Here is a 23,969-nt window from a genome sequence, read left to right as displayed (position 1 = left end):
ACTCCCAAAATGTAGCCCTACTGAAACTTCAACTACCTGTCCAGGCTTATTCTCCAATACCAGGTCCACTACTGCCCCTTCCCTAGTTGGACTATCTAAATATTGCATCATGAAGCCTTCCTGGATACACCTTACAATCTCTGCATCATTCAAGCCCCTAGCACTAAGTGAGTTCCAGTCAATATAGAGGAAGTTAAAATCCCCTACCACAACAACCCTGTTACTTTTGTACCTATCCAAAATCTCTACCTTTCTGCTCCTCTGTCTCTCGCTGGCAGTTGGGGGGCCTGCAATAAACCCCCAACATTGTGATTGCCCCCTTCCTGTTCCTGAGGTCTACCCAGATTGCCTCATTGTATGAGCCCTCCGAGGTGTCCTCCCACAGTATGGCTATAATATTTTCCTCAATCAGTAATGCCACTCTCCCACCCCATTTACATCCCCCTTTATCTCTCCTGAAACATCTATGTCCTCCAATGTTCAGCTGCCAATCCTGCCCTTCTTTTAACCACGTTACAGCCACAACATCATAGTTCCAAGTACTAATCAGTGTTCTAAGTTCATCTGCCTTACCTGCTATACTTCTGGCGTTGAAACAAATACACTTCAGACCACTGTGTTTGAGCAGACAGGGTGATGTTGTTCTCTTATTTTTGTTCTCTGTTTCTCCTTCAGTTATTACACCTTCTAAGCAAAAGCTCTGGTTCCCACCCCCCTGCCATACTAGTTTAAATCCTCCCGAATAACTCAAGCAAACCTTCCAGCCAGGATATTGGTGCCCCTCCGGTTTAGATGCAACCCATCCTTCTTGTACAGGTCCCACCTGCCCCACAAGAAATTCCAATGGTCCAGAAATCTGAAACCCTCCCTCCCGCACCACCAGTTTAGCCATGTGTTTTGCTGCACTATCCCCCTATTTCTAGCCTCACTGGCACATGGCACAGGGAGTAATCCTGAGATTACAACCCTAGAGGTCCTGCTTTTTAGTTTACTGCCTAACTCCCTGAACTCCTTCTGCAGGACCTCATCGCTCTTCCTGCCTATGTCATTAGTATCTATGTGTACTACGACCTCTGGTTGTTCACCCTCCCCCTTCAAGATGTCCTTTGTTCGTTCAGAGATATCCTTGATCCTGGCATCAGGGAGGCAACAAACCATCCTGGAGTCTCTTGCACGTCCATAGAAGTGTCGATCTGTGCGCCTTGCTATAGAATCCCCTATAACTATCGCTCTCCTGTACTTTGCCCTCCCCTGCTGAGCAACAACTGCTACTGTTCTGGCTGCTGTTGTTTTTCCCCTAATAGGCCCTCCCTCACAACAGTATCTAAAACAGCATCCTTGTTCGAAAGGGGGACAGCCACAGGGGATTCCTGCACTGGCTGCCTGCCCTTTCTAGCGGTCATCTGCCTGCACCTTGGGTGTGACCACATCTCGATAACACCGGAGGTCAAGCAGCATTAGGCTGAAGATGTGGCTGTGCTGCTCTCAGTTTGACTGAGCAGAACAGGATTGAAAATCACCCACCAAATCAGAGCATTAATGTGCTTTGAATAATGGAGAGCAATAGAAATTGTCCTATTCTTTTAATGTAATGATGCTGCATACATCATTCAACCCTCCCTCTCTTATAAGCCTAAAAAATAGCTCCATACTGGTGTCAAGTACTGCTCTGTTGGGTGAAGTTTTTCCAAAGCCATGTCTGCTGCAACATACAAACAAGGAGCAGGAGTAGGCCATTCGGCCCCTTGAGCCTACTCTGCCATTTAATAAGATCATGGCTGATCTGATTGTGGCCTCAAATCTATGTCCCGCCTACCCCCTGATAACCTGTCACTCCCTTGCTGTCCACCACTGCCGTAAAAATATTCAAAGATGGGCAACACAGTGGCGCAGTGGTTAGCACTGCTGCCTCATGGTGCCGAGGTCCCAGGTTCGATCCGGATCTGAGCCACTGTCTGTGTGGAGTTTGCAATTCTTCCCGTGTTTGCGTGGGTTTCGCTCCCACAACCCAAAGATGGGCAAGGTATGTGGATTGGTCATACTAAATTGCCCCTTAATTGGAAAAAATGAATTGGGTACTCTAAATTTAAAAACAAAAAATATTCAAAGACTCTGCTTCCATTGTCTTGTCAGGAAAACAGTTCCAAAGAATCATGACCCTCTGAGATAAACAATTTCACCTCATCTCTGTTTTAAATGGGCCAGCGACCCCTACCTAGTTTTTAAACAATGATCCCTAGGTCTGGATTCTCCCACAAGAGGAAACATCCTCTCCACATCCACCCTGTCAACACTCCTCAGGATCTTAAAAGTTTCAGTCAAATTGCCTATTACTCTTCTAAACTCCAGTGGATACATCTAAGATAACCCGCCCATTCCAGGTATTAGTCTGGTAAACGTTGAACTGCTTCCAACGCATTTACATCCTTCCTGTGACCAATACTATCCACACTATTCCTGATGGGGTATTACTAGTGTTCCATATAACTGAAGCATAATCTCCCCACTTTTGTATTCAATTCCGCTCGTAATAAATGATCACATTCAATTAGCTTTCCTAATTACTTGCTAGCCTTTTGCGATTCATACACTTAAGACAACCAGATCCCTCTGCATCTCAGAGTTCTGCAATCTCTCATAATTTAGATAATTGCTTACCTTTTATTCTTCCTGCCACAATGGATAAGTTTACATTTTCCCACCTTATGTTCCATTTGCCAGATCTTTGCCCACTCACTTAAGTTGATCTTTTCTCTACACCCTAGCTATGACTGTAACATTACATTCTGTAGGGTCTCCTTTCGTCTCTGTGTACAGTATGCGTTGTCTGCATAGCATGCAAGAAACAATACTTTTCACTGTGTACTATACATGTGACAAATCAGAAACCCATATGTTTCTTTTTGTGGCCTCTTATGTCCTCTTCACAACTTACTTTGCTACCTATTTCTGTGTCATCAGCAAATTTTGCAACCTTCCCATCCATCCCTTCATCCAAATCATGTATATAAATTGGAAACAGTTGAGGTCCCTGTGGCACACTACTCGTTACATCATGCCAACCTGAAAATGATCAATTTATGCCCACTTTCTGCTTCCTGTTAGCTAGCTAATCTTCTATCCATGCCAGTACGTTATCTTGTATACCATGAGCTTTTATTTTTTGTATTAACCTTTCTATGCCATCTGAAAATCTAAGTACTGTACATACACTGTGGATAAAGGGAAACCAGTGAATGTTACTTCCTCAAATAACTCCAATAAGTTGGTTAAACATGAATTCCCTTTTAGAAAAACATGTTGACTCTGCCTGACTATCTTGAAGTTATCCAAGTGCCCTGCTATAATTTCTTTAATAAAAGTTTCTAATGTTTTCCCTCTGACCGATGTTAAGATGGCTGGCCTGTCTCCTTCCCTTTTTGAATAATGGAGTTACATATGCTATCTGTCAATCTAATAGGACTTCCCCTGAATCTAGTATTTATCGGAAAATTAAAACTAGTGCATCAACTATCTCATTAGCTATTTCTTTTAAGACCGTCGGATGAAGTCCATCAGAACCAGGCATTTGTTCGCTTGCAGCTGCAACAATCTACTCAGTACCACTTCTCCAGTGATTTTAATTGCCTTGCGTTCTTTCCTCCCTTCCATCTCCTGATTTACAGCTGTCCTCTATAGTGAAGACATGCAAAATACTTGTTCAATTCATCTGCCATTTCCTCGTTTACTATTATCAATTCTCCAGACTCAGTTTCTGTAGGACCAACGCTCACTTTGTTTCTTTTTACAATATTTTACAATAGGAACTCTTGCAATCTCTTTATAGACTTCTGTCTAGCTTTGGTTCATACTCTAATTTTTCCCTCCTTATTAATCTTTTAGCCATCCTTTACTCTTCCTTACATTATGTCCAATCTTCTGACCTTCCACCCACCTTTGCAATGTCTCAATGCTTTCTGTTGACTAAAGGAACTACTTCCAATCAGCAATGCCACGTTGCCAAATCTGAACTAATGTTACAGTATGTTTTAAGATAAATTGGCAAGTTAATGGTCTGGAAATAAAATGGTGCAGTCTTGTAAAACTGTTCTATGATTTAGTTAAAGGACTTTGTCATGAAATTTGATTAAAAGTATTTTTCAAAGGACTTTGTTAAGGGATAATTATGACTAAGAGAGACCATTCAGCGCATCTTAGTTTATCCACCCGGAAAGATCCTGAAGCTTCTCCCTTGGAGCATCCAAAACTTTGAATGATTCAAGGGCTTTCACTCCACTGCTCCATCCAGCGTCATCGAGGATTTGTGTCCGAAGAAGAGTTCCCCGATTACCGAGTTTTTGGTGCTTTGAATTTGAAATGAAAATGAAATGAAAATCGCTTATTGTCACAAGTAGGCTTCAAATGAAGTTACTGTGAAAAGCCCCGAGTCTCTAAATTCCGGCGCCTGTTCGGGGAGGCTGGTACAGGAATTGAACCGTGCTGCTGGCTTGCCGTGGTCTGCTTTCAAAGCCAGCGATTTAGCCCAGTGTGCTAAACAGCCCCTACTCCTTGACCCATTCTGGTAAATGCATTTTCAATCATTTTCAACATTTAATTTTCGATACTGTTAATCACCATCGAATGTCATCTTTCCGATGCTTCCTGTCCCGAAGGAATCATGAAAACATCGAAAGCTGAGGCACAGAAGACAGCCATTTGTCCGATCATATTTCTGCCAACTCTGAAAGGGGTGTCCAATTAGTCCCATTCCCCTTTCCTTTCCCCCTGCCATTTTTTCCCCTAAGTATTTATTAATTCTCTCTTGAAAGTTCAACTTGTGCCACTCTTTCAGGTATTGCGTTCCAGATCATCATAACTCACTGTGTAAAGAAACTACACTCCCCCAAAGCTGTGTCCAAATTTCTCTAGAGTTAGTTCCTAACATAAGCCTTCAAAGTGGATTAGTTTCCTTTGTTACAGCCTCTCTTTGAATTGCAAAATAATTTATTTTTAGCACGGCACTGTATTTGTCACCGCACCAACATTGGAAGTTTTTAAAATTCAAAGTAAGGCCAAGTTTATGGACCGGATTTTGCTCAATCTCACAGTTGCCAGGATTTTGCATGTGGAAAATATAAAAAAACAAAATGTGGCAGACAAATTGTATTTTCCATATGGAGTTATGGAAAAGAAAACAAACCAAACTGCTTTGCTCCATGACCACACTGAGGATTAGATGACTGTCTTGGCCTTCTGTGCTGGAGGCAGAGTTTGCATTTGTCTTGTTTATAGCTCATTGTACACTGGTTTTCACTATTTGCCATTTTATATCATCTGCAAGATAACTTCTGAATTAATTCTTTAGTTTGTCAATATTTTTCACCATATGATGCAGATATAATCCATTGAATCCAACCATGAAATAATGGGCTGGGAAAATGTACTTGAATAAATCTTGAACAGTATGACAAATGGCTTAATTTTACCCAAATTGAATGGAGGATATGGCTGTGTGAGAGATTAATTATCAAAACTGCGGACTGTCTAATAGAATTAGCACGAAGAAATCATGACAGTGGAAAGACGTTGCATAAATTATAACATTTCCTCATTTTCTTGTCATTCTTGTGCTATTTGCTCTACCTTGTCTATTCCAATTCTTTTACTTGTTGAATTTAATTTTTGTTAATGCTTCTTAGACTCTATCAGCATCTGTACACTTTTGTGAGCACTTTGAAGTCACACACCAAGCAGTCAGCTACATTTTAAAATGCAACACCCACTGTCTTGGTTTAGCATATCAGACCTGACTGCATTCAGGCCCGAGCACTAACACTGGTTGGTGTATCCCAGAATTTGCTATCGCCTATTGATGTTAAAAGCAAATATTTATGGGGAGTGAAATTTTCAATTACTTTATCAAAACTGTGATGGATCGTAAAAGCAACAGCCTGAGATATATTTTAAATTTAATCAGTAAACTATAATATAACAAAGGTAAACTTCACAGCTTTTTCCATCCAAAATTAGAAAATCTTTATTTTTAACCCCGTGTGGTCTTTCTGTTTGCTGGTCTTGTTCATTTTTCCAGGTTTTGCATCACCCATCACCCTAAATAAATTAAATCGCTCCTCATTTCCAATATCCTTGAATATTGATTTTGAATAATGTTTTGTGGCTAGAATTCCATCTTCTAACCACCTCTGTGTTTTTTGTATCTTCGAGTTACAATCTTGCAGACCAATGGAAACAATCCATTCCGTTTACATGTAGACCTTCAAAATCAAGATCTCTGTTAGGTTGTACCCCTTAATCTTCTCAGATCTACCTAACTTACGTATTTCAACATATCTATAGGCAGGTAGGTTGAAATCTTAAAGGCTAGCAGATTAGTCATTGATTTATTTGGCCTTGCATGAAAGATTGGCCCCTGGGTTGCAAGGCTATGTGGCTGGAGTCTTTGTGGTGGGTGGGGAAGCCAAAAATGTGTTTTATGCAAGGCAAGGGTGCAGATAGGTCCCTCTGAGTTGCCATCATGTTCCTGCGCCATCCGATGAGAGAAGCAGAATACTGCACATTTTATATGTTCGCTGGTGTTGGGAGGAGCGCTGGGTGCATGGTAGTTATTTAAAGTAAGTGTCAGGATTGGAACTCTCGCCTCATGGAGCTGCTTAATTCTGGATGTCACTGAGTGTGCATTTGTGAGCTTAAATGAGCTTATCCCTGTTGGTCACTCATTTGCATGAGATCTGATTCAAATTGCTTTCACATACGACTTGTATTTTGAATAATCAGGTTGAAAAATGGGAATGTTAATGTAACTTTTAACTGAGTAACGCACAGAGATCCATTAGTATTTTTCTAAACTAAAAACAATACAACTCTTTTGAAGTGTCAACTACGTCTTATCACATTTAAAAATGAAACATGCAACATTGAGTTGAAGGAACACAGAAAGCATCATTTTGTCAATAATTGCTCTGATCCTATTCACTCCACTTCTCGAAGGTCAACCCACGGAAAGCCACTGGCCCGGATGGGGTACCCGGACGAGCACTCGGGTCTTGCGCGGATCAGCTGGCGGGGGTATTTGCAGACATCTTCAACCTCTTTACAACAATCTGAGGTGCCTATCTGCTGCAAGAAGACGACCATCATCCCTGTACCAAGAAAAAGCCAAGCAGCGTGCCTTGATGACTATCGTCCAGTGGCTCTGACATCCATCATCATGAAGTGCTTCGAAAGGTTAGTCATGGCACGAATCAACTCCAACCTCCCAGATTGCCTCGATCCACAGCAGACGCCATCTCTATGGCCCTGCACTGTACCCTGGAACACTTAGATAACAAAGACACCGATGTCAGACTCCTATTTACCGACTCCAGCTCAGCGTTTAACACCATTATTCCTACAAAATCCATCTCCAAACTCCGTGGCCTTGGATTCGGCTCCTCCCTCTGCGACTGAATCCTGGACTTTCTAACCCACAAGCCACAATCAGTAAGGATAGGCAACAACACCTCCTCCACGATCATCCTCAACACCGGTGCCCCACAAGGCTGTGTCCTCAGACCCCTACTATACTCCTTATACACCTATGACTGTGTGGCCAAATTCCCCTCCAACTCGATTTTCAAATTTGCTGATGACACCACCGTAGTGGGTCGAATGTCAAACAATGACGAGACAGAGTACAGGAATGAGAGAGAATCTGGGGAACTGGTGCAACGTCAATAATCTCGCCCTCAATGTCAACAAAACGAAGGAGATTGTCATCGACTTCAGGAAGCGTAGTGGAGAATATGCCCCAATCTGCATCAATTGGAACGAAGTAGAAAGTATCGAGAGCTTCAAGTTTTTAGGTGTACAGATCACCAACAGCCTGTTCTTGTCCCTCCATGCCAAAACTATAGTTAAGAAAGCCCACCAACGACCCTACTTTCTCAGAAGACAAAGGAAATTTGGCATGTCAGCTACGACTCTCACCAACTTCTACAGATGCGCCATAGAAAGCATTCTTTCTGGTTGTATCACAGCTTGGTATGGATCCTGCTCTGCCCAAGACTGCAGGAAACTACAAAAGGTCGTGAATGTAGCCCAGTCCATCACGCAAACCAGCCTCCCATCCATTGACTCTACCTATAATTCCCGCTGCCTCGGAAAGGCAGCCAGCATAATTAAGGACCCCAAGCACCCTGGACATACTCTCTTCCACCTTCTTCCGTCAGGAAAAAGATACCAAAGTTTGAGGTCACGTACCAACCGACTCAAGAACAGCTTCTTCCCTACTGCCATCAGACGTTTGGATGGACCTACCTCGTATTAATTTTCTCTACACCTTGCTATAACTGTAACATTATATTCTGCAGCCTCTCCTTCCTTCCCTATGTACGGTATGCATTGTTTATACAGCATGCAAGAAACAATACTTTTCACTGTATACTCATCCATGTGACAATAATAAATAAAATCAAATAATCAAATCACTACAAGTTTGGTTCTAAATACTTTCAAACCTGTTTCCCCTTTAAAAAAAAATTTTGATTGGTATTTTCAATTTATACGCAGTAACACTTTATGTTTAATATTTACAGTACGTGTGGTTCTTATATACATATAGATATCGTATGTCTTGGCATGCCTCCCCCCCCCCCCCCCCCCCCCAAAACCCCTCCTTGGTAACCCCCTTTTTCATTTAGGGTGTACTGTCCCCTATTCTCTCCTCCACCCTCCCTTCCCTTTTTTCGTTAAAATATTATCAAAGAAGAGTCATAAACACTGTTCTGCTATATGCTTGCTCAGTTCCGAATATCTGTGACAGCTTTCGTAACTTATTTGGTTTGCTAATGGGATGCCTGAGTCTCGAGCCATAGCAGCATCAATGGTGTTAGTGTTTCCCTACTTTTTTGCATTTGTTGCACTATATTTTTGCAGCACTTTTGCTTCCCAACAGCATTTATTTTCTTTCTACTTGCCATTCGAAGTGCCTAAGTGACTTTTTATAAATGTTTTTCTGTGACTGAAATATGAGAACTTTTCCTTTTGGGAATGTTTTGTTCAATACTATCAAGCAATGCCCACAATGTACCTTTCAAACAGCTATTATAGAATGCACAGTGCAGAAGGAGGCCATTCAGCCAATCGGGTCTGCACCGGCCCTTGGAAAGAGTACCCTATTTAACCCCACATTGCCACCCTGTCCCAGTAACCCCACTTAACCTTTTTTTTTGGACACTAAGGCAATTTAGCATGGCCAATCTACCTAGCCTGCACATTTTTGGACTGTGGGAGTAAGCCGGAGCACCCGGAGGAAACCCACGCAAAGGCTGACCCTTCAACTAAAGGCACAGGATGATTCAGAATGTTCATTTCTCACTAGTTTATTGAAACAGTGCAGATGATTGTGATTTGAGAAAACTTACCATTGCCTGGTTGAAATTATGACTATGTCAAATGTTTGCCATTGTTTGAATCGTGCAGTTCTATTCTGGGCAGTGCTGTGGGACCTGTGAAATTGCAGCAGTTGACTTGGCTATTTTTATCCACCAGGTTTCCTTTACTTTAAACGAGGAACTTGCAAGTATCCAAAATGCCAGTGGCAAAGGGGCACCAATTAGTGCACCCAGGGAGCATCCGTTCATGATGCAGAGCGTTGGAGGACAGACGTTGTCGGTTTTTACGGAAGGACCATCAGGTGAGAACACTAAAATGTGTAAACGTACAGATGTTTCAGTGGTATTGTTACTGTTGGCTGATGAAATCTGCTTCTCATCAATTTTTAAAAATTATTTATTAGTTTTCACATTTTTATGTTGCACATTCCAGTTCATACTATAAATTTACAAGTTTCATCACCACACATAGTATTAAGCAAAGCAACCAAAGAAAAATGAAAAATTCCAAGCGAAAGATAAGTCAAAGAAGAACGAGAAGAATAAACCAAAGAACGACAAATACTAACGAGGATCATTATACAGGCAGCGAACATTGAACATTAGGCGCCTGCTAAAGGATGCAGAAATGATCATCTCCCTGGACGCAGAAAAGGTCTTCGACACAGTCGAGTGGAAATACCTCATAGTGGAGGTACTGGAGCGATTTGGGTTTGGATCAAGGTTCACCGCCTGGGTGAAACTACTGTACAGCGCTGCCATGGCGAACGTATGGATAAACCCCATCAGTTCCAGATACCTCCAGCTGCACAGAGGCGCGAGGCAGGGATGTCCGCTATCCCTGCTGCTGTTCGGCCTGGCAATCGAGCCATTGGCGATTGCACTCAGAACAGCGAAAAGCTGGATAAGTATCCAACTGGATTTGTTTATTGTCACGTGTACCGAGGTACAGTGAAAAGTATTTTTCTGCGAGCTGCTCAGCAGATCATTAAGTACATGAGAAGAAAAGGGAATAAAAGAAAATACATAATAGGGCAACACAACATATACAATGTAACTACATAAGCACTGGCATCGGATGAAGCATACAGGGTGTAGTGTTAATGAGGTCAGTCCATAAGAGGGTCATTTAGGAGTCTGGTGACAGTGGGGAAGGAGCTGTTTTTGAGTCCGTGCGTGTTCTCAGACTTTTGTATCTCCTGCCCGATGGAAGAAGTTGGAAGAGTGAGTAAGCCGGGTGGGAGGGATCTTTGATTATGTTGCTCGCTTTCCCCAGGCAGTGGGAGGTGTAGATGGAGTCAATGGATGGGAGGCAGGTTCGTGTGATGGACTGGGCGGTGTTCACGACTCTCTGAAGTTTCTTGCGGTCCTGGGCCGAGCAGTTGCCATACCAGGCTGTGATGCAGCCAGATGGGATGCTTTCTATGGTGCATCTGTAAAAGTTGGTAAGAGTCAATGTGGACATGCCAAATTTCCTTAGTTTCCTGAGGAAGTATAGGCGCTGCTGTGCTTTCTTGGTGGTAGCGCCGACTTAGGTTGACCAGGACAGATTTTTGGAGATGTGCACCCCTAGGAATTTGAAACTGCTAACCATCTCCACCTCGGCCCTGTTGATGCTGACAGGTGTGTGTACAGTACTTTGCTTCCTGAAGTCAATTACCAGCTCTTTAGTTTTGCTGGCATTGAGGGAGAGATTGTTGTCGCTACACCATTCCACTAGATTCACTATCTCCCTCCTGTATTCGGACTCGTCGTTATTCAAGATCCAGCCCACTATGGTCGTATCGTCAGCAAACTTGTAGATGGAGTTGGAACCAAGTTTTGCCACACAGTCGTGTGTGTACAGGGAGTAGAGTAGGGAGCTAAGTACGCAGCCTTGCGGGGCGCCGGTGTTGAGGACTATTGTGGAGGAGGTGTTGTTGTTCATTCTTGCTGATTGTGGTCTGTTGGTCAGAAAATCGAGGATCCAGTTGCAGAGTGGGGAGCCAAGTCCTAGGTTTTGGAGCTTTGATATGAGCTTGGCTGGGATTATGGTGTTGAAGGCGGAGCTATAGTCAATATAAAAGAGTCTAATGTAGGAGTCCTTGTTTTCGAGATGCTCTAGGGATTAGTGTAGGGCCAGGGAAATGGTGTCTGATGTGGACCGGTTGCAGCGGTATGCGAATTGCAGTGGATCAAGGCATTCTGGGAGTATGGAGGTGATGCGCTTCATGATCAACCTCTCGAAGCACTTCATTACGACTGAAGTCAGGGCCACTGGTCGGTAGTCATTGAGGCACGTTGCCTGGTTCTTCTTTGGTACTGGTATGATGGTGGTCTTCTTGAAGCAGGTGGGGACCTCAGAGTGGAGTAGGAACAGGTTAAAGATGCCCGCGAATACCTCTGCCAGCTGGTCCACGCAGGCTCTGAGTGCACGACCAGGGATCCCGTCCGGGCCCGTCGCCTTCCGAGGGTTCACTTTCAGGAAGGCCAATCTGACTTCGGAAGCTGTGATGGTGGGTATGGGTGAATTATGGGCTGCTGGGGCACTCGACAGCGGATTGTTGGTTACCTGCTCGAACCGAGCATAGAATGCATTGAGTTCATCGGGGAGGGGTGCGTTGCTGCCAGAGATACTGTTCGGCTTCGCTTTGTAGCCCGTTATGTTGTTTAGTCCTTGCCACAACCGCCGAGAGTCTGTCTGTGACTGTAGCTTGGTTTGATATTCTCTCTTGGCATCTCTGATGGCTTTGCGGAGGTTGCACCTGGATTTCTTGTATCGGTCAGGGTCGTCTGCCTTGAACGCCTCCGATCTGTCCTTCAGTAGGGAGTCAATCTCGCGATTGAGCCATGGTTTCCGGAGGGACAGAGAGCATGTGTCTCTCCCTCGGTGTGGCTGTGGACCCCCATTTGGCCACCGTCCTTAGTTGGAATGCCCAGTGTTGACCCTCCGTGTATTGTTGCTCCTCTGCTTTTCTCACTTGCTCTATGGCCTGTCTCCTGCGGCTATGTCGCTTGTGTCCCATGTTTTTGTTTATGGGTTTTTGCTTCCTCCCCCCTCGCTCTCCTCCCTGTTCCTTCGATCCGTGGCTTGTCTGTGTGTTTTTTTTAAATATATTTTATTGAAAATTTTTTCCAAACAACAATTTTTCCCTCTTACAAAGCAAACGTAACAGTAAAGAAATTTTTAACAATACACAAATAACTAAGCCCCATAATCTTTTGACATAAACTAAACTATAAACCCCCCCCCCCCTCCCCCCTGGGTTGCTGCTGCTGGTTATCTGTCTTCCCTCTAACGTTCCCCTAGGTAGTCGAGAAATGGCTGCCACCGCCTGGTGAACCCTTGAGCCGATCCTCTCAGGGCAAACTTTATCTGCTCCAGTTTAATGAACCCCGCCATATCGTTTACCCAGGCCTCCAGTCCGGGGGGTTTCGCCTCCTTCCACATGAGTAGGATCCTACGCCGGGCTACTAGGGACGCAAAGGCCACAACGTCAGCCTCTTTCGCCTCCTGCACTCCCGGCTCATCCGCAACTCCAAATAGAGCTAGCCCCCAGCCTGGTTTGACCCGGGCCTTCACCACCTTCGAAATCACTCCCGTCACTCCCTTCCAATACCCCTCCAGTGCCGGGCACGCCCAAAACATATGTGCGTGGTTTGCCGGGCTCCCGCCGCACCTCCCACATTTGTCCTCCACTCCAAAGAACCTGCTCAATCTTGCTCCCGTTATGTGTGCTCTATGTAGCACCTTAAATTGAATCAGGCTAAGCCAGGCGCATGAGGAAGAGGAATTTACCCTACTTAGGGCATCAGCCCACATACCCTCCTCTATCTCCTCCCCTAGTTCTTCTTCCCACTTTCCTTTTAGCTCGCCCACCAACTCCTCCCCCTCTTCCCTCATCTCTCAGTATATCTCTGACACCTTGCCCTCTCCGACCCACACCCCTGAAAGCACTCTGTCCTGAGTCCCCTGTGTCGGGAGCAGCGGAAATTCCCTCACCTGTTGTCTAGTAAACGCCCTCACCTGCATATATCTCAGAAAGTTTCCCCGGGGCAACTTATACTTTTCCTCCAATGCTCCCAAGCTCGCAAAAGTCCCATCTATAAATAAATCTCCCACCCTCCTAATTCCCAACTGGTGCCAGCTCTGAAATCCTCCATCCATTCTTCCTGGGGCGAACCTATGGTTGTTCCTAATTGGGGACCCCACCAGGACACCCCGCACCCCTCTCTGCCGCCTCCACTGTCCCCAGATATTCAATGTTGCCGCCACCACCGGGTTCGTGGTAAACTTTTTGGGCGAGAACGGTAGCGGCGCCGTCACCAGCGCCTCTAAACTCGTCCCTTTACAGGACTTTCTCTCCAGTCTTTTCCACGCCGCTCCCTCACCCTCCATCATCCATTTACGTATCATTGCCACATTGGCGGCCCAATAGTAATCGCCCAAGTTCGGTAATGCCAATCCTCCTCTGTCCCTGCTACGCTGCAGGGACCCCCCTCCTTACTCTCGGAACTTTCCCTGCCCACACGAAGCTCGTGATGCTCCTGTCTATTTTATTGAAAAAGGTCTTAGTGATTAGTATAGGGAGACATTGAAATACAAATAAGAACCTCGGGAGGACCATCATCTTAATTGCCTGCACTCTGCCCGCCAACGACAGAGGCTGCACGTCCCACCTCTTGAAGTCCTCCTCCATTTGTTCTACCAGCCGTGTCAGATTAAGTCTGTGCAAGGTTCCCCAGCTCCTAGCGATCTGAATCCCCAGGTATCGGAAGTTTCTTTCCACTTTCCTTAGAGGCAGGCCTTCTATCTCTCTACTCTGGTCCCCTGGATGTATCACAAATAATTCACTCTTCCCCATGTTTAGCCTATACCCCGAGAAATCCCCGAACTCCCTCAACATTTGCATGACCTCTATCATCCCCCCCCGCTGGGTCCGACACGTATAACAATAGGTCATCTGCGTATAGCGAGACTCGGTGTTCTTCTCCCCCTCTAGTCACCCCTCTCCATTTCCTGGAGTCTCTCAACGCCATGGCCAGAGGTTCAATTGCCAACGCGAACAACAATGGAGACAGCGGGCATCCCTGTCTTGTTCCCCTATATAGTCGGAAATACTCCGATCTTTGTCGACCCGTAACTACACTTGCCGTTGGAGCCCCATAAAGAAGTTTGACCCAGCTAATAAACCCATTCCCGAACCCAAACCTCCTTAACACTTCCCATAGATACTCCCACTCCACCCTATTGATTGCCTTCTCTGCATCCATTGCCGCCACTATCTCTGCCTCCCCCTCCACTGGGGGCATCATTATCACCCCTAATAGTCGTCGCACGTTAACATTCAGTTGTCTCCCTTTTACGAACCCTGTCTGGTCTTCGTGCACCACCCCCGGGACACAGTCCTCTATCCTCGATGCCAGTACCTTTGCCAGCAATTTGGCGTCCACGTTCAATAATGAAATAGGTCTATAGGACCCGCACTGCAATGGATCTTTATCCCTCTTCAAAATTAGCGATATCGTCGCCTCCGACATTGTCGGGGCTAAAGTCCCTCCTTCCCTGGCCTCATTGAACGTCCTCACCATCAACGGGGCCAACAAGTCCACATATTTTCTGTAAAATTCCACCGGGAACCCGTCTGGTCCCGGAGCCTTCCCTGCCTGCATGCTTCCCAGTCCCTTAATAACCTCGTCCACCCCAATCGGTGCCCCCAGGCCTACCACCTCCTGCTCTTCCACTTTCGGGAACCTCAATTGATCCAGGATCTGCCGCATCCCCTCCTCTCCCTCTGGGGGACGTGACCTATACAGTCCCTCATAAAAGGTCTTGAACACCTCATTTATCTTTCCTGCTCTTCGCACCGTGTCTCCCTTTTCGTCTCTAATTCCTCCGATCTCCCTCGCTGCTGTCTTCTTTCGCAATTGATGAGCCAGCAGGCGACTAGCCTTTTCCCCATATTCATACCTCCTCCCCTGTGCCTTGCTCCACAGCACCTCCGCCTTTCTGGTGGTCAGAAGGTCAAACTCCGCCTGGAGTTGTCTCCTCTCCCTGTACAGTCCCTCCTCCGGGGTCTCTGCAAATTCCCTATCCACCCTTAAAATCTCCCCCAGTAATCTTTCCCTTTCCTTGGCCTCCGTTTTCCTTTTGTGGGCCCCAATGGAGATCAGCTCTCCTCTGACCACCGCCTTTAGTGCTTCCCATACTACTCCCACAGGGACCTCGCCGTCGTCATTGACCTCCAGGTATCTCTCAATACACCCCCGCACTCTTGCACACACTCCCTCATCCGCCATCAATCCCACATCTAATCGCCAGAGTGCTCTCTGCTCCCTTTCCTCTCCTAATTCCAGGTCCACCCAATGTGGGGCATGGTCCGAAACCGCTATGGCTGAATACTCAGCTTCTTCCACCCTAGAGATCAACGACCTTCCCAAAACAAAAAAATCTATCCGGGAGTACACTTTATGGACATGGGAGAAGAAGGAGAACTCCCTCGCCCTCGGTCTAAGAAATCGCCATGGATCCACTCCCCCCATTTGGTCCATAAACCCCTTAAGCACCTTGGCCGCTGCCGGCCTTCTTCCGGTCCTTGAGCTGGATCTATCTAGCCCCGGGTCCAGCACAGTATTAAAGTCCCCTCCTAAAATCAAGTTTCCTACCTCCAGGTCCGGTATGCGCCCCAGCATCCGTCTCATAAATCCCGCATCGTCCTAGTTCGGGCATATACATTAACCAACACGACCTCCATTCCCTCCAGCCTGCCACTCACCATTACATATCTACCTCCGCTATCTGCTACGATGTTTTTGCTTCAAATGCTACCCGTTTCCCCACCAAAATGGCCACCCCTCTGTTCTTTGCGTCTAGTCCTGAGTAGAACAACTGTCCCACCCATCCTTTCCTTAACCTAACTTGGTCCGCCACCTTTAGGTGCGTCTCTTGGAGCATAACCACGTCTGCCCTTAGTCCTTTCAAATGCGCGAGCACTCGGGCCCTTTTTATCGGTCCGTTCAGGCCTCTCACGTTCCACGTGATCAGCCTCACTAGGGGGCTACCTGCCCCCCTCCCGTGTCGACTAGCCATTACCTTCTCTAGGCCAGTCCCATATCCCGCCTCCGCGCTCCCACTCGCTCCCCCAGCGTCGCATACCATCCCCGTCCACCCACTCTTTAGCCATTTCCTTTTGGATTTCCGCAGCAGCAATCCAGTTGTCCCCCCCCCCCCCCCCGCTAGAACTCTTTCTAGCGTGATTGCTCCCCCCATATTACTTCCGTAAGTCAGCTGACTTCAACTGACCCCGGCTACTCCTCACTCCTCGACCCGCCCCGTGTGGGGAACTCCCATCCGCCTTGCGCCTGTCTTCCCGCCATATTCTTTCTGGCGCGGGAACATCCCTTTACCTGACCCGCCTCTTGTGGCGCAGCTCCCTTTCCCCTCCCCCTCCCCTTCCTCATTCTCCATCTATGTCCCGTCTTTCCACCCTCACCGGCGCCCACATTTCCCAATGTCTCCCCCCTTCCCAATTTACTTCTCAATTAACTTCAACCATAACATTAACAATAACATTTCCTGCAGCATCAGTCCCTCAGTTCCGATCCAATTTCTCCTCTTTGATAAAGGTCCATGCTTCCTCCGCCGTCTCGAAATAATGGTGTCTCTCCTGATACGTGACCCATAGTCTTGCCGGCTGCAGCATCCCGAACTTCACCTTTTTATGCAACACCTCCTTGGCTCGGTTAAAGCTCGCCCTCCTTCTCGCCACCTCCGCACTCCAATCCTGGTACACCCGTACCACTGCATTCTCCCATCTGCTACTCCGCACCTTTTTAGCCCATCTCAGGACCTCTTCTCTATCCTTAAGGCGGTAAAATTGCACGATTATCGCCCTGGGTGGTTCTCCCGCTTTTGGTCTTCTCGCCGGGATCTGGTGTGCCCACTCCACCTCCAAGGGGCCCGTAGGGGCCTCAGCACCCATCAGTGAGCTCAGCATCGTACTTGCATAAGCTCCACAGTCCACTCCTTCCACACCCTCAGGGAGACCCAGTATCCGAAGGTTCTTCCTTCGCGCTCCATTTTCTAGGGCCTCGATCCTTTCAGTGCACTTTTAATGAAGTGCCTCGTGCGTCTGTGTCTTAACCGCCAGGCCCAGGATCTCGTCCTCATTATTCGTCACCTTCTGCTCCACCACGCGGAGCTCTGTCTCCTGAGTCTTTTGTGTCTCCTTGAGCCCCTCAATTGCCTGTAGCATCGGGGTCAGCACCTCCCTCTTCAGCAGCTCCACGCACCGTCTCAAAAATTCATCCTGCTCGGGCCCCCATGTCGCCTGCGCTTTCTCCGCCGCCATCTTGTGCTTCTCCCTTTCTGTCTCTTTGGTCGACGATTCCTCGCGCTGCAGCCGCCGCCGCCGGTTTTTTCCTCCTTCGTTGGGGGGGGGACTCCCTGCTCACTCACCCCACACCGGGTTGCGTTGCCCAAAAATTTTCCGTTGGGGCTCTTAAAAGAGCCTGAAGGTCCGTCGGAGCTGGAGCCGCCGAAACGTGCGGCTAGCAAGGCATCACCACAACCGGAAGTCGCTTATCTGTGTATTGTGTGTCATCCGTGTCCATCGGACCCCCCGCTTGACTCGTTGCTGGCTATGAACGGGCCTCAGAACAAGTTGGTGAATGGCCTCCATGTCTTGTAGAAGCCCTCTTCCGACCACGAATGGCAAATTTTATCTTCTCCAGTTGGAAGAATTCCGACAGGTCGACTAGCCAGTCTGCAGATTTGAGGGTGCTGCCTATCATCAGCTGAGCAGGATTCTTTGGCGGGCGATTAGGGAGCCGAAGGCTTAGGACATCGCCCCCCCCTCCCCATAAAACATTCTGACTGCTCTGAGACACCAAATACCGCCATTTCTGAGCATTGCTCCACCCTCGCCCCCACAACCTTAGACATTGCCTCAAAGAAGGTAGTCCAGAAGCCGACAAGTCTGAGGCAGAACATGTGGGTGTGGTTGGTTGGGCCTCCCTGGCACCATTCACATTTTTCCTCCACCTCCAGGAAAAACCTGTTCATTCGGGTTATGGTTGGGTGAGCTCTGTGCACCACTTTTAGCTGCATTTGGCTCAACCCTTTGCGTGTGGAGGTGGAGTTCGCCCCGTGTAGTGCTTCCGCCCACCCCCAACCACTTCTATGCTAGTTCTTCCTTCCATTTTTTCCTTCTCTCGTCCATGGGAGCAGCCTACCTCTTCCAACAGTCGTCGGTACAAGACTCCACAGTTCCCCTTCCCTAGGTTGCCTGCATTCAACAGTTCCTCCACTAGCGAGTGTCTGTGGGTACTTACGGAGGAAGTTTTTGACCTGCATATGCCTCATTTTGTTTCCTTTTAGGTAGTTGGAGCCTCTCCGTGAGTTCTTCCAGGTCGCTAATCTGTTGTCTGTGTACATGTTGCTAACTGTCAGTGTCCCCTCGTCCTGTCTCCACCTTTTGAAGGTGGCATCCATTGTTGTGGGCGTGAACCTGTAGTTGCTGTAGGGGCCATAATGAACATTTTGGTATGGCCGAAGCGTTGTCTCATTTGATACCACGTTCGGAGCATGGCTATGAAATGAAATGGAAATCGCTTATTGTCACAAGTAGGCTTCAAATGAAGTTACTGTGAAAAGCCCCTAGTCGCCACATTCCGGCGCCTGTTCGGGGATGCTGGTACGGGAATTGAACCATGCTGCTGGCCTGCCTTGGTCTGCTTTAAAAGCCAGCGTTTTAGCCCAGTGTGCTAAACCAACCGACCACTGGGCTTCTTGAGTATTTGGTCAGAGGGGATGCCAAGATTACTTTATCTACCGTGTTGAAGAAGGCCTTGGGAATGTAGATCGGGAGGGATCTGAATAGGAAAAGGAACCTGGGCAGTACATTCATTTTTATCGCCTGCACTCTCCCTGCTAGTGAGAGTGGGAGTGTGTCCCACACTCAGCAGGTCCCTTTTAACTTCCTCCACCAGACTTGTCAGGTTCCATTTGTGGATCCATGACCAGTTGTGGGCAATTTGGATCCTCAGGTAGTGGAATTTGTTTTGGGCTTGTTTAAACGGTAATCTCTCCGTCTCTGTCCCTCTCCCTTGCGGGTTCACCAGGAAAAGTTTGCTTTTGCTCCGGTTGAGTTTGTAGCCCATGAAGGCTCTAAATTACTTTAAGAGCTTCATAATCCTCTCCATACTGCCTTGGGGGTCCGGGATGTACTTCCACTCAAAGGCATTTTCTGTGTCCAGGGAGATTATCACTTTTGGTGTTCTCTCCCCAAATGGAATTATTTGGGGCTGGTTTAGCACACTGGGCTAAATCGCTGGCTTTTAAAGCAGGCCAGCAGCATGGTTCAATTCCCGTACCAGCCTCCCCGAACAGGCGCCAGAATGTGATGACTAGGGGCTTTTCATAGTAACTTCATTGAAGCCTACTTGTGACAATAAGCGATTTTCATTTCATCCATGTTCAACAGGCGCCTGATGTTCGATGTTCGTTGCCTGCCCCTGACAAAGCTCTTCTAGTCTTCTGTGACCAGCTCCAGTACGCAGTTCTCCCGCCACCTAGCCGGGGTTTTTGCCAGGAATTTTGCAGCTACGTTGAGCAACAAGATGGCTCTGTAGGACCCGCACTAAATCGGGTCTTTGACTTTTGCTGTCTCGTTAACGAGTGAAATAAAAGCTTGTGACTGTGACCTGGGAACAAAATTCTTGCTGTTTTATTTATGCCCAATAAACACTTAAAAGAACTTCATGCTGATTCCTTGATGGGAACACCATCTTGGATTGAAATCCTTTCAAGCTAGTTATATCTGAAGGATAAAAATGCTGATCTCCAATGCTCAATTCAAGTGCGATGATAACATTGGTAAAATCCAGAAATAACTTTACTTGGACAGTTGTGAAAATAGAATAATACCAACTTTTAGTTTAAATGTAGATGGGGCGGCAGGGTGGTGCAGTGGTTAGCACTGCTGCCTCAAGGTGCCGAGGACCCGGGTTCGATCCTGGCTCTGGGTCACTGTCCGTGTGGTGTTTGCACATTCTCCCCCTGTCTGCTTGGGTCTCATCCCCACAACCCAAAGATGTGCAAGGTAAATGAATTGGCCTTGCTAAATTGCCCCTTAATTGGAAAAAATAGGGTACTCTAAATTTAATAAAAAAGAAAAAAAAAAGTTTAAATGTAGATGGATTCAGAGAAGAACAGTGTTAATGTTTGAAGAATCGTATGGACTACTAGTGTTGACCATGTTCCCCTCTCCACAGATGCTGCCGGACCTGCTGAGTTTTTCCAGCATTTTCTGTTGTTTTAAAAATATAATTCTATTATAAATTCCCACATCCTCATTTATAACAATTTCCGACATAAACTTGTTAAGCTGTCAATGCATTGCCTTCCCACTGAGGCAACGATATAATTTAGGTGTGACCAGTAGTGACAGTTTTCATTTGGTTGTTATTATTTGTCTTGTGAGGAGAGGTTGGGCAGGCTTGGCTGGTTTCCACTGGAGCTTAGAGGAGTGAGGGGCGACTTGATTGGAGTATATAAGATCCTGAACGGCTTCGACAAGGAGGTCATTGAAAGGATGTTTCCTCTTGTAGGTGAGTCAAGAACTAGGGGGCACTCTCAAAATTAGGGGTTGCCCTTTTTGAACAGAGATGAGAAGTTTTTTTTCCCTCAGCGGGTTGTGCGACTTTGGAACTCTGCCTCAGAAGGCGGTGGAAGCAAGGTCACTGAACATTTTTACGGTAGATAGATTCTTGTTAGGGAGTCGAGGGTCAATGGAAATGTGGAACTCAAAACAAACCGATCAGCCTTGTCCCTATTCAATGGCAAAGACGGCACGAGGGGCTGAATGGCGGACTTTTCTTTTGCATGTTCGCATTTTAAACATGGGCATAGACATTTGAAATGAGCAAAGTTAGCAGGAAGTGCATGCAGGTATAAGATTTTTTTTTTAAGGTATTACAAGGCTTTGCACATGTTACAGAGGCAAATGTTTTTGTGCTGGAGAGGATAAGGGACCTAGCCCAGCGAATGAAGGGAACGCTGGTATTGCAAGCAACTGATTCATTCCTGAGTCCATGGCCAGGAATGGTGAAGATATTGTGTTGGTGGTGGAGGCAGAAGATGATGGTTTCCATTGTCTCAGGGATTAATGGAGGTCATTACGCCTCATTCACATGAGCTAACTGACAGTAGAGGCAGCGGAAGGATCAGGAGAAATGTAGAGAGATGGATCTATATAATAATTAATAGCAGTCACAACAGAGTGTCCTGAGAGAAAGGGGGTTTCAGTCTGGCTGGATTCAATCCCAGTCGAAGAACCCAGCATCGACCGAGGCACTGAAAACTACAATAAACCCAGCTCTGTCAACCCTGCAAAATGCAGCATACTAACATCTGGGGGTTAGTGCCAAAATTGGGAGAGCTGTCTCACAGACTTGTCAAGCAACAACCTGATATAGCCTTACTCACAGAATTATACCTTATAGACAGTGTCCCAGATGCCTCCATTACCATCCCTGGCCATGTTCCATCTCACCAGCAGGATGGACCCAGGAGAGGTGGCAGCACAGTGGTACTCCGTCTGGAGGGAATTTCCCTGGGAGTCCTCAACATCAACTCTGGACCCCATGAAGTCTCAGGGCATCAGATCAAACATGGGCAAGGAAACTTCCTGCTGATTACCACGTACCATCCACCCTCAGCTCTTGAATAAGTGCTCCTCCATGTTGAACACCACTTAGAGGAAGCACTGAGGGTGGCAAGAGCACAGAATGTACTCTGGGTGGGGGACTTCAATGTCCATCACCAAGAGTGACTCAGTAGTACCACCACAGACTGAACTGGCCAGGCCCTAAAGGGCATAGCTGCCAGACTGGGTCTGCGACAAGTGGTGAGGGAACTAACATGAGGGAAAAACACACTTGACCTCATCCTCACCAATCTGCCTGCTGCAGATGCATCTGTCCATGACAGTATCAGTAGCAGTGACCACCACACAGTCCTGCATTCACATTGAGGATACCCTCCATCATGTTGTGTGGTACTTCCACCATGCTAAATGTCATAGATTTTGGGACTTCCAGTGGCGGCCATGGAGTGAGTGGTCGATTTTTGTGATTCCTGCTCGAGGTGGAATTGTTTGGTCCTTTTCACCCGATATAGAGGGTGTTTGCTGGTGCAGAGATAGGCATTCTTCTCCATTAAGGCCTGTTTATGGCTTATCAAACAAGGAGTGCAACGATTAAGGGGCAGTAGTGGGGCTGGGAGGACTTTTGAAGTGCGACAGAAGAAAAGATGGCAGATGGAGTTTCTGAATGGCAAGTTCCAACAGTAGAGGCGAGAGCCCTTGGAGGACCTGTCTAAGGTGGTGGAGCCGATCAGGGTGGCTACTGAGAGAATGGAGCAAAGGCTGGAGGCTCAAAGTTGGCACTCCAGAAGATTGAGGAGTTTGTGGTGAATCATGAGGACTGGTTGACCTCGTTGGAGGCAGAGATTGTGCTGGTGGCGGAGGGCCAAAAGCAGCTATGGGGAAGGTGGAGGATTTGGAGAATCGCTCCAGGATGCAGAATCTCTGGATTGTGGGGCTGCCTGAAAAAATTGAGGAAACGCAGGCCACAAAGCATGTGCCGAATATATGCAAGAGGTTGGTGGGGGGAGGGTTCTTCGACCGGCCTCCCGAGGTGGATCGAGTGCACAGGGTGCAGAGGAGGAGGCCGAAGATGGGGTAGCAGCAGAGGGTGATGGTGGTGCGCTTACATCATTTTCTGGGGAGGGGGTGTGGACGGCTTCGGGAGGCCCTGAGGATACGCAAGGTGTGGACCTGGGGCGAACTGGTTAAAGGGGCTATGGCTGATCCGGGGGGGGGGAGATGGGGAGAGTGCGGAGAGCTCCCCGACCCGATTGATTACGCAGAATGTTTGGGGATTAAATGTGCCGATTAAGATGTTGCGTGTTTAAGGAGTTTGAAGACTGTTGCGTTTATTCAGAAAGACGCATTTGAAGTCGGGGAACCAGACGAGGATGTGGAAAGGCTGGGTGGGGCAGGTATTTCACTCTGGGTTGGATATGAAGTTGAGATGGGTGGCAGTTGATCAATAAGAGGGTGGCTTTTGAGGTGGGAGCATAGTGACAGACCCTGGGAGTGGATTTGTGATGGTGAGTGGAAGGTTGGAGGAGGTGCCTGTGGTGCTGGCGAATGTATATGGCCCAAATTGGGACGATGTAGAGTTTTTGAGGTGGGTTTTGGCAAAGATACTGTACCTGGACACGCACTGGCTGATTATGGGGGGAAATTTTAATACGGCGCTGTACCCTAGATCGTGTCCCAAGTCCCTAAAGGTGTCGGCCATGCAAAGATTGGAGTTTATGGAGTACAAGGGAGGGGCAGGCCCATGGCGTTTTGAGAGACGGAGAGCGAAGGACTTTTCGTACTTGCACATCCACCGAATGAACTCCTGGGTTGATTTCTTTGTCATGAACAAGACGCTGTGGGTGGGGATGGTTGGATAGGAATATTCGGCTATGGTGGTATCTGACCACACGCCGCATTGGGTGGAATTGTGGGTGGCAATGGGGAGTCCCCAATGGCTGCTGGGGAGATT

General features: G+C 47.1%; 1 protein-coding gene across 2 annotated transcripts in view; it reads left to right on the top strand.

Annotated features, from left to right (window-relative positions):
* The window catches only part of gtf2f2a (general transcription factor IIF, polypeptide 2a), a 259,984-nt gene that overhangs the window by 89,177 nt on the left and 146,838 nt on the right, over positions 1-23,969 (top strand). For both annotated transcript variants that reach the window (XM_072514321.1, XM_072514320.1), the window contains exon 5: positions 9,529-9,673. In XM_072514321.1, coding sequence (XP_072370422.1) covers positions 9,529-9,673 — 145 coding nt within the window. The remainder of the gene's footprint in view (positions 1-9,528; positions 9,674-23,969) is intronic.

The sequence above is a fragment of the Scyliorhinus torazame genome, chromosome 8 (assembly GCF_047496885.1).
Source record: "Scyliorhinus torazame isolate Kashiwa2021f chromosome 8, sScyTor2.1, whole genome shotgun sequence".
In the NCBI taxonomy this organism is placed as follows: domain Eukaryota; kingdom Metazoa; phylum Chordata; class Chondrichthyes; order Carcharhiniformes; family Scyliorhinidae; genus Scyliorhinus; species Scyliorhinus torazame.
Note: the sequence above shows the minus strand (reverse complement) of the source record. Positions and strands in the feature narration are given on the sequence as shown.